The sequence below is a fragment of the Artemia sp. Qi Xiang Cuo genome, chromosome 5, assembly GCF_049724085.1.
Source record: "Artemia sp. Qi Xiang Cuo chromosome 5, ASM4972408v1, whole genome shotgun sequence".
Taxonomy (NCBI): Eukaryota; Metazoa; Arthropoda; class Branchiopoda; order Anostraca; family Artemiidae; genus Artemia; species Artemia sp. Qi Xiang Cuo.
In genome coordinates, this window is record NC_142798.1 from 42037031 (window position 1) to 42051949 (window position 14919).

General features: G+C 35.1%; 1 protein-coding gene across 3 annotated transcripts in view; it reads left to right on the forward strand.

Moving 5' to 3' along the window:
• The window catches only part of sti (citron rho-interacting kinase sticky), a 157328-nt gene extending 145689 nt beyond the window's left edge, over positions 1-11639 (forward strand). For all 3 annotated transcript variants that reach the window (XM_089089600.1, XM_089089601.1, XM_089089602.1), the window contains 2 exons: positions 5882-6062; positions 9987-11639. In XM_089089600.1, coding sequence (XP_088945726.1) covers positions 5882-6062; positions 9987-10161 — 356 coding nt within the window. In that variant the 3' untranslated portion in view covers positions 10162-11639. The remainder of the gene's footprint in view (positions 1-5881; positions 6063-9986) is intronic.
• The last annotated feature ends 3280 nt before the right edge of the window (positions 11640-14919 follow it).

The window sequence follows — 14919 nt, forward strand, 5'->3', positions numbered from 1 at the left end:
GAAAGGTAAAAACAATTCAAACGTATTGCGTTGGGCGTGTGGAAGGGTGTGGGTGTGGGAGGGGGGCTAGTTGTCCTCTAATCACTTTCAACTATTAAAAAGGGTACTGACCCTTTCAATTTCCAATCGAATGAGCTGTTTTCGAATTTTCTACGACAACAACATTATTGACATTAATAAAAAAACAAAGCGTAATAGATTGTGTCTTTTAATAGATGAAAAATGATACCATGATACTGATACGTATGAAAAATGATACTGATGCTGCGGAGTGTTTTTCGGCTCGTGATTTTCAAAGAATACATATATATATATATATATATATATATATATATATATATATATATATATATATATATATATATATATATATATATATATATATATATATTTCAGGGGTGATCGTACCGACCCAGTGGTCCTAGAATATCGTGAGAGGGCTCATTCAAACGGAAATTAAAAATTCTAGTGCCCTTTTTAAGTGACCAAAAGATTGGAGGGCAACTAAGCCCCCTCCGACGGTCATTTTTTTCCCAAAGTCACCCGATCAAAATTTTGAGATAGCCATTTTGTTCTAAATGGTTGAAAATATAATAAATATGTCTTTTAGGATGACTTAATCCCCCAAATTTTCCGGGGGGAGGGCTGAAAGATATAAACTTTACCCAATTTTTACATATAGTATTGGTATTGGGAAGTATAAAGATGTTTTCAGGGGGGATTTTTTTTCTGGTAGTAGGGGGGATCGGGGGTTATGTTGGAGGAAGTTTTCATGGGGGAAGGTTCATTGCTATGAACCTTCATAGCAATTTTTCCCAGCATTGTTTAAAAAACGATCTGAAATTAAATAAAAAAAAAACAAGTTTTTCAACTGAAAATAAGGAGCAACATCAAAACTTAAAACGAACAGTAATTACTACCTATATGATTGGTTTCGCCCCCTAGTCAATACCTTGCTCTTTAAGCCAAATATTTTTTTATTATTTTCATAAGAGCCATTTATTCTAATTAATGACCTTTGTGATTAAGGGGTCATTTTTAAAGAGTTGAAACAAAATTCGAACTTTAGCGTAAAGAACGAGGTATTGACTAGGGGGCGAACCCCCTAATATACGTATTAAAAATATATGAATATAGAAGTTCGTTACGTAAATTAATTCGTAAGTTACGTATATTTATTACTAATAAAAACGTACTTAAATAAAATTAAACAACTTTCGAGAAAGCCATATAACCAAATAAAAGTAAAATTAATATGCAAATTTTTTTTTAATTATTCATGTACAGTTAGCAAAGATCAAAACCTGTATTAATTCAAAAACGTTCAAAAATTAAATTAAAAAAAACAAGTTTTTTTTAACTGAAAGTAAGGAGTTAAAACTTAAAACGGACAGAAATTATTCCGTATATGAAAAGGGCTGTCCCCTCCTCTTCGCCTCGCTCTTTACGCTAAAGTTTTTATTGTTTAAAAAAATAGCGTTGTGAGAAAGAGTCGAACTTTAGCGTAAAGAGCGGGGCGTTGAGGAGGGGACAGCCCTTTCATATAGGGAATAATTTCTGTTCGTTTTAAGTTTTAATGTTGCTCCTTACTTTCAGTTAAAAAATTTGTTTTTTTTTAATTTAATACCAGTAAAAGCATAAGTTTGATCCTAGATAGAAGGACTCCAATTGGCATCGTTTAAAGAAAAAGGTATTTACCTGCTAGATTTTGGTTTAAAAAAAGAAAAGAAAAAAAAAGTGATAATTAAATCTTACATTTGAATTGATAGAATCATGTAGTTAAAGTCCGAAATAAAAACATTTGTCGTGTGTGGGTTCAGTCTTGACTTGAAACCCATTTAGTCTTTTGAAAGAACAAAGAGCAATTTCCTTTCAATGTTTCTAATGATACCAAGTAGAATTTTGAGAAAAGTGGATACAGTTTATCACGCCACATAACACGCCTTCCCTGGGAAATTGTACGTCCTATTTCCCTAAAATTTGAATATCTGTCCATAGTAACTGCATCCAGTAATCGGGTAACTCCATGCGTAAGGGATCCATATCTCCTCTGTCAGTTTCCTTTTCTTTTCCTCCCTCCTATTTCCCATCTATGCTCTACATCTCTGCCCCTGTATCCCCTCTTTCTTCCGCCTGTCTGCCTCTCCCCCCTCAGTTTCATCGCTTTCCTCCCTCCCCGTCTCTTCTTTCTCTAACCCTTTCCCTATCTATCATCTTGGTTTCTCTCCCTCTGTTATTTCTGTATCGCTGCCTGTCTTTCCTCGTTCATGTCTGGTCTTTTCTCCTTTCCTATTTCCATCTCTCTCTTCTCATCTCTCCCTCTTTCTCTCTCTGTTCTTCTCTCACCTTCTCACTCTCCCTTGCTCGCACTTTTTTTCTCCCCTTTCGCTTTCTCTCAATTATCTCCTTTTTTCCTCTCCCTCGCCCTCTCTCTTCTTTCCACTTCTCTCGCTATCTCTACTACTGCGCCCGTTCTTGCTCTCTCTCCTCTCCTTTCTCCCCGCCCACCTCTATCTCCCTCTCCTCTCTCCCTTTCTCTCACTCTTGCTCGCTCGCACTATTCTTTTTCTGTTTTCCCTTCTCTCTCAATTCTCTCCCTTTTCCCTCTCCTTTGCCCTTTCTTTTCTCTCTACTTCCCTCTCTGTCTCTACTGTGTCACTCATTTTTTACTTTCTCTCCACCTTCTCCCTTCGCTCCTCTCCCACACCCCCTCTCCTCGCTTTCCCTCTCTTTTTCTCTCCTTCCTTCTCTTACTCCTTCTTTCCCTCGGTTTACTCTCTCATGACTACGACGATTGTTTACCATTAAGTTTGTATTACTACAAAAGTAGATTTCTGAATTCAGTCTTCTTTTTGTCCTCAAAATCAAAAGGCTGAAATTATTTTGTGAGGTCCTTGAATAATCTTGTTTACTGCATATAAAACGCTAATCAGTTCGGCCTTTTAATCCTACTAATTATCGAACAAACTTTATTTCCTTAAAGTAGTGAGATAAAAACTATCTAGAGTTCCAAATAATCGATATCCCAATGAAAAAAGAGAAGGAAATTACTTCACCATAATATCGAAGGCAAATGGACTCCACCCTTTTAGGATAGTAATAAAAGGAAAACATGGGAAAAAGATTGGTCAAACTCTGTGTTTTCCATGCTTATCGACTTTTCCCTTGAAGATTTAATGCATGATAAATTTACATTTAACGTGGTGTTGTCGACCGAAAGTCTAATTTTTCTAACTAAGCTCATTACTTATTTAATTATTGACCATTTTTATTATCTGAACCTAATATAGGTATTTGATTTTGTTTTGAAGCATAAATAAAACAGTTATTGTTTGGATGACGTTGGCTCACCTCAAAATAGCATGAGGGCCAGATTACATTGAAAAAAGGCCACAGAAGACAAACACCCTTCCATGAAGATACCATGCTTGCTATTTGTAGGTAAAAATGCGTAATTGATTTGAATTCTATAGAACATTACAGTAAACACAAACTAGTTAAAAAAAAACTGAACCTAACATTTCTTATTTTTCCATCCCTGGTTTGATCGCCCGGATGTTAGGCTTTGTCTGACAGAACACCGTGCGTTTTATCAAGTTTAAACTAGTAAGCGACGTCACTATTTGACTTCTGGCTCGTATATCTGATTAAAAGCAAAATGTGTCAACTCAATTCTGTTTTATTCTTCTTTTTTTTTATTTTAGTATAAACCCTTTTGGATTCCAGTTTCGGAAAGAATCCTGGAGAAATTAAATTTATTAGAATAACAACTAATTTTCATAAGTGGATAATAATAAATGTAACTGCTAAGGATATGAAACATATTCCTACTTGCTTTCCTACTTACACAGACTATGTAATAGTTTATATAGGTCTAATTTGATTGGTTGCATTGAAGTTATGGTTTCATAGCATCGATTTCTTTGGTTGACTCATTTTAGCTGATAGCATGCTATTTGATTGCATTTGATTGAATCCAATCATACAAAACGTGATTGGACATGAAAGTAATTGAGAATTAAAAACAAAATCCATAAAGTTAAGAATGATATTTGCTTGGGTTTAGTCAATGGTACATTTCCTTTGTGATGTTATTATTGGGCGAATTCACGTATCTAATTTTTTTTTAGAGTAGTGCTACAGAGGTTTAAAAAATATATGTAAATTTAAAGACTCATGATGTAAATGCGTCAAGAAAAAATTATTTACTTCCCTTTTTCTTTATTACCATTAACGTTTAAAAAAGCTAGAGAGGCAAGCAAAATAAGGGAGCTTAGACTTTTTTATGAACACCTGAATACTTTCAAAGGTGATTAACACGGTAAAATAACTAGCTTTTGCTTGTTTTAAACCCAATTTTGCTGGACAGGGAAGCAAAGTTTTTTAATTTTTAATTGAAATAGACGCAAACCGAGTATTCGATGATATACTTTTTCGTTGAATGACTTGCGAAACGAAATTCGACTCCTGTCAGAGCTTAGCTTCATTGTCTGAATGATGATGCTTTTATGTTTATCTATTATTTAGTTTTTTCCCCTCTGTAAAAAGGGTTTACTTGTTTTTAGATGTTGTATATTTTAGTTGTAAAAGTTACGAGTATAAAAATTACTGATGATTATTTTTTCATTTGTTGCAACATTGATCCTACTTCGCAAGGCAGTAGTCCGAGCGATAAATAAAAGAAGTGGTAAAAAATTAAATCAATAAAACAAGTCAAAGAATATAATAGTAAAATAATAAGTATAAGTAAAAGTAAATATAAGTATAAGTAAGTATAAAATAAGTATAAGTAAATATAAGTAAAAGAATAAAAGAAATAAGTAAAAGAATATAAAGCATCGGCAACAGGTAGAAACCCATGCTTTCTATTAATGATAAAATTTTTAAAAGCTTAAAAGATGATTTCGATATATTGGACGTATTGTTTTCAATTGATTCTCTTACTTATGCCTCACGTTCTTTGTGAAAAATTATAAATTTTTTAATATAGATAATAATAATAAAAAAATCTGTCCAAGTGTCATCAATGCAAGTTAATTTAAAACTATATTGATTAAAATACAGGTAGGAAAACACAGAACAAAATATTAAATATACAAGAAGAAAAATCAAATACAAAAAATAGAATCACAAAAGAATTTTTTTTTTTCAATTGCCACCTGTTTATTTAATTTTTTCTCGTCTTTTGACTTGTCTTACTTCTTGTATCCAAGTCTTTCGTTGACTGTATAATGTCAATTTACACTTTCAAAACGAGGCTTCTCCCTTGTTAGAACGGCAAAAGATTGTGTGCTCCATTCAATTAATATGTAATTGAAAGCTCAATAGATCAAAGCTCTCGTTATTGTAAATGCTTTTCGTTTGCGTAGGAGGTAATTGGTGCATTTGAAGTTATAAAGACTCGATCCACCCTTTATCTTATGCCTGAATCTGACTTTTACTGGTTATCAATCTTTCTGCTTAAGCAGTAAAAAAAAGTGGTTGCCTAGGGAAGCCCCTCTTGAACTCGTCAAGATCTTTAGTAATGATATCGACTGTTTCATTTAGGCGTGTACCCCGATGTTTTTTGGGAGGGGTTTGTGTATTTGTTCTCTTTTCAATTTTCCAGTATTATTTTTTTTTCTCTTGCTTTTATCTTTTATACCATTCATGTACTTCCTAAAAATGGTTAAACTTTAGATAAAATATGTTTAAAATGGAAAAAATACCATCACGCTTTCGAATATAAATTTGGGTGAAGCTTTCGTCAAATATTTTCACAGTTTTTAGCCGAGTATGATCGACTGTATATGAATTTTAGGATACTATTTGGTTTCCTAAGCCTCAGAAATCAGTTTGTTGAAAGAAAAGAATAAACTAAAGCCGAGTTTTCTAATATTAGGTACTCGTGAGGACCATAAGGTTGTTTATGTTTTATGCCGATCAACTGAAGGCCAAAAAATCGTCGAAGTTTCAGGCGTAGAGCTTTACGGTGTTCGGCATAGATTGTCCGATTCCAGTCAAGACAGCCTCCCATCGACTTCTACTGAAGATCCTACTGGGAATCGACCACCTTTGGATATGTAAGTACTATGATATATAACAGAGAGATCCTGCATTGACGCCAACTTTAAGTTTCTAGTCAGTTTTTGTGTGTGTAGCGTGTTTTTGTGTGTGAGTATGTGCGACAGTTTTTTTTGTGTGTGTGTCGTACGGCGTCTTTTTGCTTTTTGTGCGTTCTGTACTGTGTGTGTGTGTGTTGGGGGGCAGTTGTGTGTTTTCTGATGTGTTTTAGTCAACGTCGTGGGCGTTGTATGCTGTGAAGAATCTGTATGTTATGTTGTGCGACACTTGTGTTTGTGCTACGCTGCGTGTGTATTGTGTAGTCTCTGCGTGTGATGTATTTTGTGCTGTGTCCTTGAGTTGTATCTTGTTTGCGTCTTATGGAATATGTTGGTGTATTTTGCGGTATGTATATGTGGTGTATGATGTCTGTCGTGTGTGTATGTTTTCTTTTGCGTGACCTTTGTGTGGCCTTGTGTGTAAACGCCTGCTATACGATGTCTGGCGTGTATTGCAGCGTATGTATTTTGTCGCGTGTACGTGAGGTATTTAAGAGTTATGGCGTGCAGGTGTGTGTTTCGTGACATTTTTGTGTATTGTCTGCTGCGTGGCGTATGTATGTATTGTGTGTTGTGAGGTACATGCATTTGCCACGAGGCACATGTTTGTGTTTTGTGCGGCGTTTGTGTGTATCGGGTGTTGTGAGGTATATGCGTTTGCCGCATGGCGCATGTTTGTGTTTTGTGTGGCGTGTATGTGTCTTAAATTTTGTGTTCTGTGTATTTTGTACTATGTGGTGTCTATATGGAATTTCTGTGCTATGTAGCTTATGCTTTTGGAAGGTTTTGAGAGTTGAGGGTGCGGGTTTAGGCTTGAAAATTAATATCAAGGAGGCACACTTGTGCCTCTATAAAGAGGCGACCCACCACAATGTTAAGCGATTTCAGGTCCTAGAGGTCGCAGAGAGACGGCAGTAATCACATTTTGTAGCCCAAGCTCAAACTAAGAAACTTGCAAAATTTCATCCTCCTCTAACTTTATCTTCATGGGGTAAACTGAGTCGGAAGTGTGAACCCTCAAACCACATACACTCATGACCGATATCCGATTGGGCTGAAATTTAAATGCTAATCGTTCCTAATGTCTGAGCACGTCTACTCGAAATTTAAGCGTAATACGCTAACTATGTCCCTTTTTTAAAAAAACCAAATATATCCAATTAAAGTTCCTTTCTTTTTTTTTTTTTTAGCCACGCTTACAGGCCACAGTTGGCAACGGATCCGGTTGAATGAGGACTCATTCGAAGCAGAATTCGACCTGTTAGGGTCTTTTGTATTTTCAGACCGAAAAAATTATCCCCCCATTTTACATTTACGAAAAACCTCGTTTTCCTATAATAGCCCATGTTAATTTTTCCCACCAGAACCCCCCCTTTAACGTTGTCTGATCGGGCTGAAATTTGGAGGATAAGCTTTCCTGGGGCCTGGGAGCTTATCCTCGAAATTTCAGTACAATCTGATCACTCCTTCCCTGTTTTCCAAAAACCACATATCAAGATTTTTGGGAATTTGCTTACGTCGAAAATAGCTTCCATTTGCTAAACAACAATTATTACTGTGTTTGTATAGTCCAGCGGCTGATACTCCAGACTTTCAGGCGGAAAACCCGGGTTTGATTCACCATCAGAGCAACTTTTTTATATACTTTGAAAAGAAACTCAGTTTCTTTTTTAAATTATTTGAAAAAAATTACGTTTTCTAAAGAGTTAAAGAGGCTGAGTTACAAGGTCGACCCTTAAAACGTACAGGGATTAGGAGGCACAGTTGGGGGGCTGTTAAAGAGGCTGAGTCACAAGTTCGAACCTTAAAACGTACAGGGATTAGGAGGCACCCTGTACGACGTGATTTGAGTATTCAGGAATTAAAAGCCTTAACACAAGAATGTTCAAGAGCGGGGGTTTGGGGGCGGCAGCCCCCAACTTTAACTCCTGACACGATCAGCTAACAGTTAGTCAAGCAATAATAAGTAATAAACTGTACAAAAACGTGCAGAAATTATTTGAAAAAAAACTACGTTTTCTAAAGAGTTCAAGAGGCTGAGTTACAAGGTCGAACCTTAAAACGTACAGGGATTAGGAGGCACAGTTGGGGGCTACCACCCCCAAACCCCCGCTTTCGCAGCCTTTAAATATAAAAAAAATTTCTTTAAACTGAAAGTAAGGAGCGACATTAAAACTTAAAACGAACAGAAATTATTCCGTATATGAAAGAGGCTGTGCCCTCCTCAACGCCTCGCTCTTTACGCTAAAGTTTTTATTGTTTAAAAAAAGAGTTGTGAGAAAGTCAAACTTTAGCGTAAAGAGCGAGGCGTTGAGGAGGGCACAGCCTCTTTCATATACGGAATAATTTCTGTTCGTTTTAAGTTTTAATGTCGCTCCTTACTTTCAGTTTAAAGAAATTTTTTTTTATATTTAAAGGCTGCGAAAGCGGGGGGTTTGGGGGGTGGTAGCCCCCCAACTGTGCCTCCTAATCCCTGTACGTTTTAAGGTTCGACCTTGTAACTCAGCCTCTTTAACTCTTTAGAAAACGTAGTTTTTTTTCAAATAATTAGGAAGATAAATTCGCTTAAATTAGGAATAGCCGTTGATGAAGTGGTGACGTTAGGTAACGAGAACGATCGAGTGCATAGCGTTAGTTGTCTAAATAGTGATATTAATGAGGAAGGTGGATTCATTGAAGATGTAAAAAGTAGAATAGCCTTGGTGCAAGATGTTTTTTTTTTTATAATTGACAATTGTTTGGAGGAGTGGGGAGATATACCTTCGAGCTAAGATTAAAATACTGAAGGCCACGACAAAGACGAGTGGTCAAGGATAGTTCTGACCTGTTGGTGCTTCGAAAGGTCAAAGGAGATATGCTAGATGTTAGACAAAGGGATTTTCTGAGGATAGTTTTGGGCACTCGCTTGAAGGACCGTGTATCAAACAATTAGCTCTACGAAAAAAAAAACAAAAAAAAAACAGAAAACTGCTCGATCCCGTTTTTCTGGGGCTGTAATAGAAGAAACGTGAAGATTGTCAGGTCACTTTACACGGATGAAAAGATGATAAGCTGTCAGAAATCGTTCTTTTGGGCCATTCATCTGGACTAGATGAAAAGCAAAACGTCCTAGAATGGGATGAGAGCATAAAATGTGTTTTTGTGAAGTATATTCTTGCCACCCTAGATGGTGACTAAGAGTACTTTTATCATTTTAAGGATGGAAAAGACTGCTTACAGCTAGACCCATACCTACCGAAACATGTAAGATTTTACTGGTACATGAATTCCTATATATGAGTTTCACGTTTGACTTAACGTTAATCATATAACAATTGTACTGGAAAAAGCCAACTGAAGTAAAAAAAAAAAAAAAAAAAAAAAAAAAAAAAAAAAAAACACTGAAATTTCACTGAAGTTTAAACGCTGATATGTTTGTAGCTGCATTATTTTTGAATAGCTATTTTTTGACAACTAGTGTGCTAATACTAATAAGTCCGAACCAACTGAAAAACCCACAAAATATTAGATTGGTGATACGTATAAGTTCAGAAATGGTAAAAAGGTTCCAAATGTATACTTGAACCTTTGAACGACTTTAATGAAAAAATAAAGGGATATAATATTATTCGTTTGTACGCCAAAATACACCTTTTATTGATATGCATCAACAATTATTTGACAATGAACGCACCTTTCTTTGTCAAATATGCTTATTGGGTGCATAAAGTTAGTTTTTCAACTTTGCTGTGCGTAGTTAGATTGCTGATTTTAAGACTTGCGTCTTTGGAGTACCCAGCTTGACCCAGCAATATATACAACCGGTAAATCCTTGACGGCACTACAGTATGACGTTTCTAAGGGTATATGACGATGCAAATATCACTGAACCTCTCTCCTTTGCAGGGCCGATGGTTTAAGCGACGTAACTGACAGTGATTGTTTGATTGCTTCCCTTGACAGTGCACTCGAGGCAATTGATTCGACAAGCGATAGTCCGAGTGATGCGGATGGATCTTTTAAGCGACCTTCATCAGGTAGCACCCGATATGATAAAAAAAGAGTTAAATTTCGAGAATAGAACGTATTAAATCCCCATGGAGTTATCATTTAGTTGTTTGTATTGTAGATTTTGAAGAAGACAAATTTTATTTTGACTGTAGAGCGAGTCTCTCGGTTATGTAGTGCAAAAATAGCTTGTTATAGAAAATTTTTGCTTCTACCACACTTAACTTTACATTTTATTGTTTAATTGGTATGACATTGATGTAGTGGAGCAGTTTTAGTTTGAAATTTTAATCCTGGTCAGTTTCTTTTGTGCTAAGTCGTACTTTTGGGCTCATCAAATTTGCTTTTCCAATTAGGTTTACGAAGGTTCTTATTATTTTTTTATTAAAAAAATAAAGCTTTCATTTTTTTATGTTCTCATTGTTTCTGAAGTATGCTTACTGGTAAAATACTACTCTGCCCAATTTCTTTTGTATATTTTGTATTTCCTTTGAAACGTCTTGAGAGAAACTCAATTTTGTTAGTTTTTGCCTTGGCTCCGAGTTCAAATTCAAGCAGTTTTGGTTTATGCGCACAAAGATTGAAGAACTCTAAAATATACTTGATCTACTCAACTTTTTAGTAATTTATATCTTAAGGGAGTTCTTAAAGGAAATTTCTGTGTGTCTCTGTCTTCAGAAGTTGCGTTTTTATAACCCATTAATTATAAGAAATAGTTGATAACTGCCACAATTTTGACAAGGCGATGAAACAGATATTAATGTTTTTTTTGGGTTTCGCTCTTTCTTCTTTACACCTTTCTTACATCTTAGAAACTGTTATATTCTTTTCTTTCTGTCTTCTGCAAATGAAGTATTCAGTGAAAGGAGACGAATTTGTGAATTTTATTCTAGATAATATAATTTTAGTACGTTATTCATAAATTTATGACTAACATCCGGTGTTTTTCCAGTGTCATCATTCGTTTTTTATTAAAGTAAGCTTATGGTTAAAACCGTGGGCACAACCAGGTTATTTGGTCGAGTTTGGGTGGGGGGACGACCTGCTCCAACTATTGGGTTTTACTCAAATCAAAACTCATGTGAGCTTGTTTTTCGTTGAATAAAAAAATACTATAAATATACCACCGGAGGAAAGTGAAAACCCCATGCCTTTTTTTTAAAGTTCAAGTTGCAGTAATGCATCTCTGTTTAGCCGGTTCCGAGATGCGTGTATTGATTCAAAAATGATACTGGTGGACGTTGTGGGTCCAAATTTATTGGGTCTGAGAAAAGTTTATACTAATGTGCCACTGGCAAAGTTTTCTGAAGTCTATTTGCTCTCCTGATAAAAAAAAAGAGTTTAGACATCGTTTTCGCTGTCCGGAGGCGATATGGCACCAAATGGTAACCTTATTTCTTGTACTTCTCTTCAGTGTCCAAGCATTCCAAATTTATTACTGAAACCTGAATGTTTTATGTGTTTAATTTTCTGGAAGAGTTCTTTTTTATATTTCTTGATGAATCTTTAAATAAAAGTTCAATAATATTCGTATCTTATTTTAATTATGGTAATATATATCACAGAGGGGGTATATCTACATTGGGTGTTAGACCTTTTTTTATTATTATTAGTCATGTATTCGGTCTAAGAAGCTTTATAAAAGTACAGGGGCACTTAAAACCCAATGCTGGTGTAGGATATTCCAAATATGTAATAATCTTCATAACATAAAACATGTTTAAACGGCGTTTAAAGATGTATGCGGGTTCACAAAACAACAAATATATATCCCTCAAACTACTTGAGAGATAGCCAAAATCAAACTATTAGAAAGATAAATAAAGGACATCATAAGTTGTTGTATCTCAGGTAGTGGTTCTTAGCAACCCACGAAAAATTGGGCTCTCAACCAACATTTCACACGCTTCTATGTATTATCACGAAATACAACTTTTAGCCTTTTCCCCCATCCTCTGAATTTTAAGGGCAAATTAAACCCATTTCGTCTGTGCCGATGTTAGATATGTTAATAAGTACATTTTTCTCTATCGAATGGTATTAAAATCATTTTTGTCGAAATTTATTCAAGGTCTAACCGTACTTTAACTGTACTATGGTCTTTATACGACAACTGGTATACATCACGATTTTGTGTCAGGTAGGATGAGGCATTACTTCAGGAAAACACAATAAATATTCCAATGCATGGGAGAAGAAATGAGTAAATAGTAATTATTGTGAGACTATGGGAAGGAACTTAGCTCACATTCACATCGAGTTAGGACTTAGATCAAATTTTTATTGAATCGGATGGTTAAAATTTGTACTTTCTGAAATGGTATCTTTAGGCACTGCACGGTCTTTTTTTTATATGTATATCTAATTATCTTTACTTATCATATGCTCGTAGACCACCAATAAAGCATCAAACCATTGAATCATGTAATTAAATTGAAAGCCCAGAAATAGGTTAATCTATGTTCACACAAATAAGTTTTCACACAAAAACAGACGTTTTCCCGTTTTTCGTTAGATTTCACCAGGTTTGTTATGCAGAGCCATGTATCTTGTCGGTCCAACAGCTCTTTTGAAATATTTTGACGAAGCTGTTTAAAAGCGCATCTGTTAAAAAAAAAAATTGATTGTTGTCTACTCAATTCCATGTTTCGAATTTTGCCATTTGCGTTTTAGCAGATATAAATAACCAATTAGATATGAACAGTTCTGAGTATTTGGGGCATATACAATACGTGAGGAATTTTGTGTCAGAAAAACCAGAGCTGCGTCAACCAAGGGTTGCAAGGTGTGGAAGATAGAGGGGTAGGGGTTTTGGTAGCCTCAGACGAAATGTACAGTATTCAGAAAAATATAAAGCCTCTCTGGGGAAAACCTGGTTTCCAGATCTCCGCTCCCTGAAAAATCATTGAAGTTCTGTCCATTCTTTTAGAAAAATTTCACTGGGGACCTTGGCTCACTTTATTCAAGACCTTTCTTTTCCTTCCAATGAAAGATTTAAAAGAAATTAAGTTCTCAAAAGGTATATATTAAGCGCAGGCAAACTAAAACATCACTACAAATCCAGGTTCACCAGGCGAAACATGTTCAACGAGTAATTAATTTCGGGAGCTGGAAAGAGAAGACGGTAAATTTAAAAATGGAGCCATTAATGGCCAAGTTTCATAGTAAACGTGTAAAATAACGTGGAAAACAGTAAAAATCTTGAGATTTTGGGAGGAGACTGAGCCCGAAATGCCTCCTCAACCTACGTACTGGCCAAGATTTTGCTCAATGGTTATACTTTTTTTTTTACCGAAAAAATTTCTAAAAGAAAACAAGTTAAACACAAAAAATAGGGTGTATATTGATATAGAACAAGGAAAAAAAAAATTATGACGATGCTTTTTTAACCCCAAATGGAGATTAGACTAGCCAGGAAATATATTTTGGGAACTGGGGAGGGGGGCAATAAAAAGTAAAAACAGGGAAATTGGACGGGAATTATGCGTGTTTATTTAAAATCTATAAAAATAATGATTATTGGAAGCTGGGGGGGGGGCACCCTTTTCTTCTCTCTATATACTTACCTGCGTACAGCCATGGTTGACAACTTTTCATGGATTGTTGCGCTCGTATTTACCTATTAAATTGGATTGTTATATCTTTTTCTACTTGTTCCTGTATTCTAGAAGAAAACAAAACTTGGTCATTTTTAATTGTTTCTACCTGTTGCCAAACTAATAATTTATCCTAAATAATTTGGATCGCCTTAGCAACCTGTTTCTCAAATGTGTCAACACTAATCCGGGACATGAAACTCATCGCTTATGGTTAACCTAAATATGATCCCAAGTAAAGCCCTAACTGGCCAATTTATATCCACTGATTTTGACATACATTTGGGATTAAAATAAATGATATTTTACAATGTGGCTTTTAATCTAGTAAATTTTTCGGTAGAAGTTGGTACCTAAGGATTCGGAGTTTGTATAGTTTTGAGTAAATATGAAATTTTGAATTAGTAAAGTACCGTGTCCTACTAATTGACACAGAAATGCGAAACGCTTTTATTTAGATCTACATGTGCCTTGACAACCCAAAGGACTAAGGCCTGTCCTTGCAGATTGTTTTTTTTTTCCTTGGTAACTTTCTATTTTTGCACAGCCTAAGTATGAAAAAAAAAACTTTCAGGAAGTACCAGCATTTCCAAAATCCCCTTCAAAATATCTTGTATCAAAATTGAAACATCAACCCATAGAGATTCTTAAAAAGAGGATGAGTCTTAACTTTGATGTAAGGGAGTTGTTCTTTTTTATAAAAAAAAAAAAAAAGCAAAAAAGTAATAACGAACAAAAATTGCCATTTCTAGGCTATGCTAGATATATCTATAAAGTTAATCCAAATAAATTGACTGCGGGTGTTTCCCTATATTTGTAGGATTATGCAAAACTAGCCCTTTACAATGAAAACGCAAAACCCGTTTAAAAATCAAGAATGTTGCTTTAGAATCAAGTATCTTTAGCAGACAAAAAATAACACTGCTTTACAAAGCTCTCAATAGCCTTTCGCCAGCTCCGGTATCGGCAACTTTTAGAATACGACTAAATTCTCGGAAAACTAAAGGAAAAAAATAAATATTATTTTAGTAATAGAAATGGCATTAGGCAGCCTGAAAGAAATATATGTCTTATTAAAAAGGTAACTAATTTGTCCTACCAGCCCTGATACCATAAACTTCCAATTAAAAAAAAAAAAAAAAAAAAAAAAAAAAAAAAAAAAACTAGAAATACACCGTAGTAATGTCTGCAGTACGGAGAATTTCGAACTATGACGTGAGTTTCAGAAGTTGATC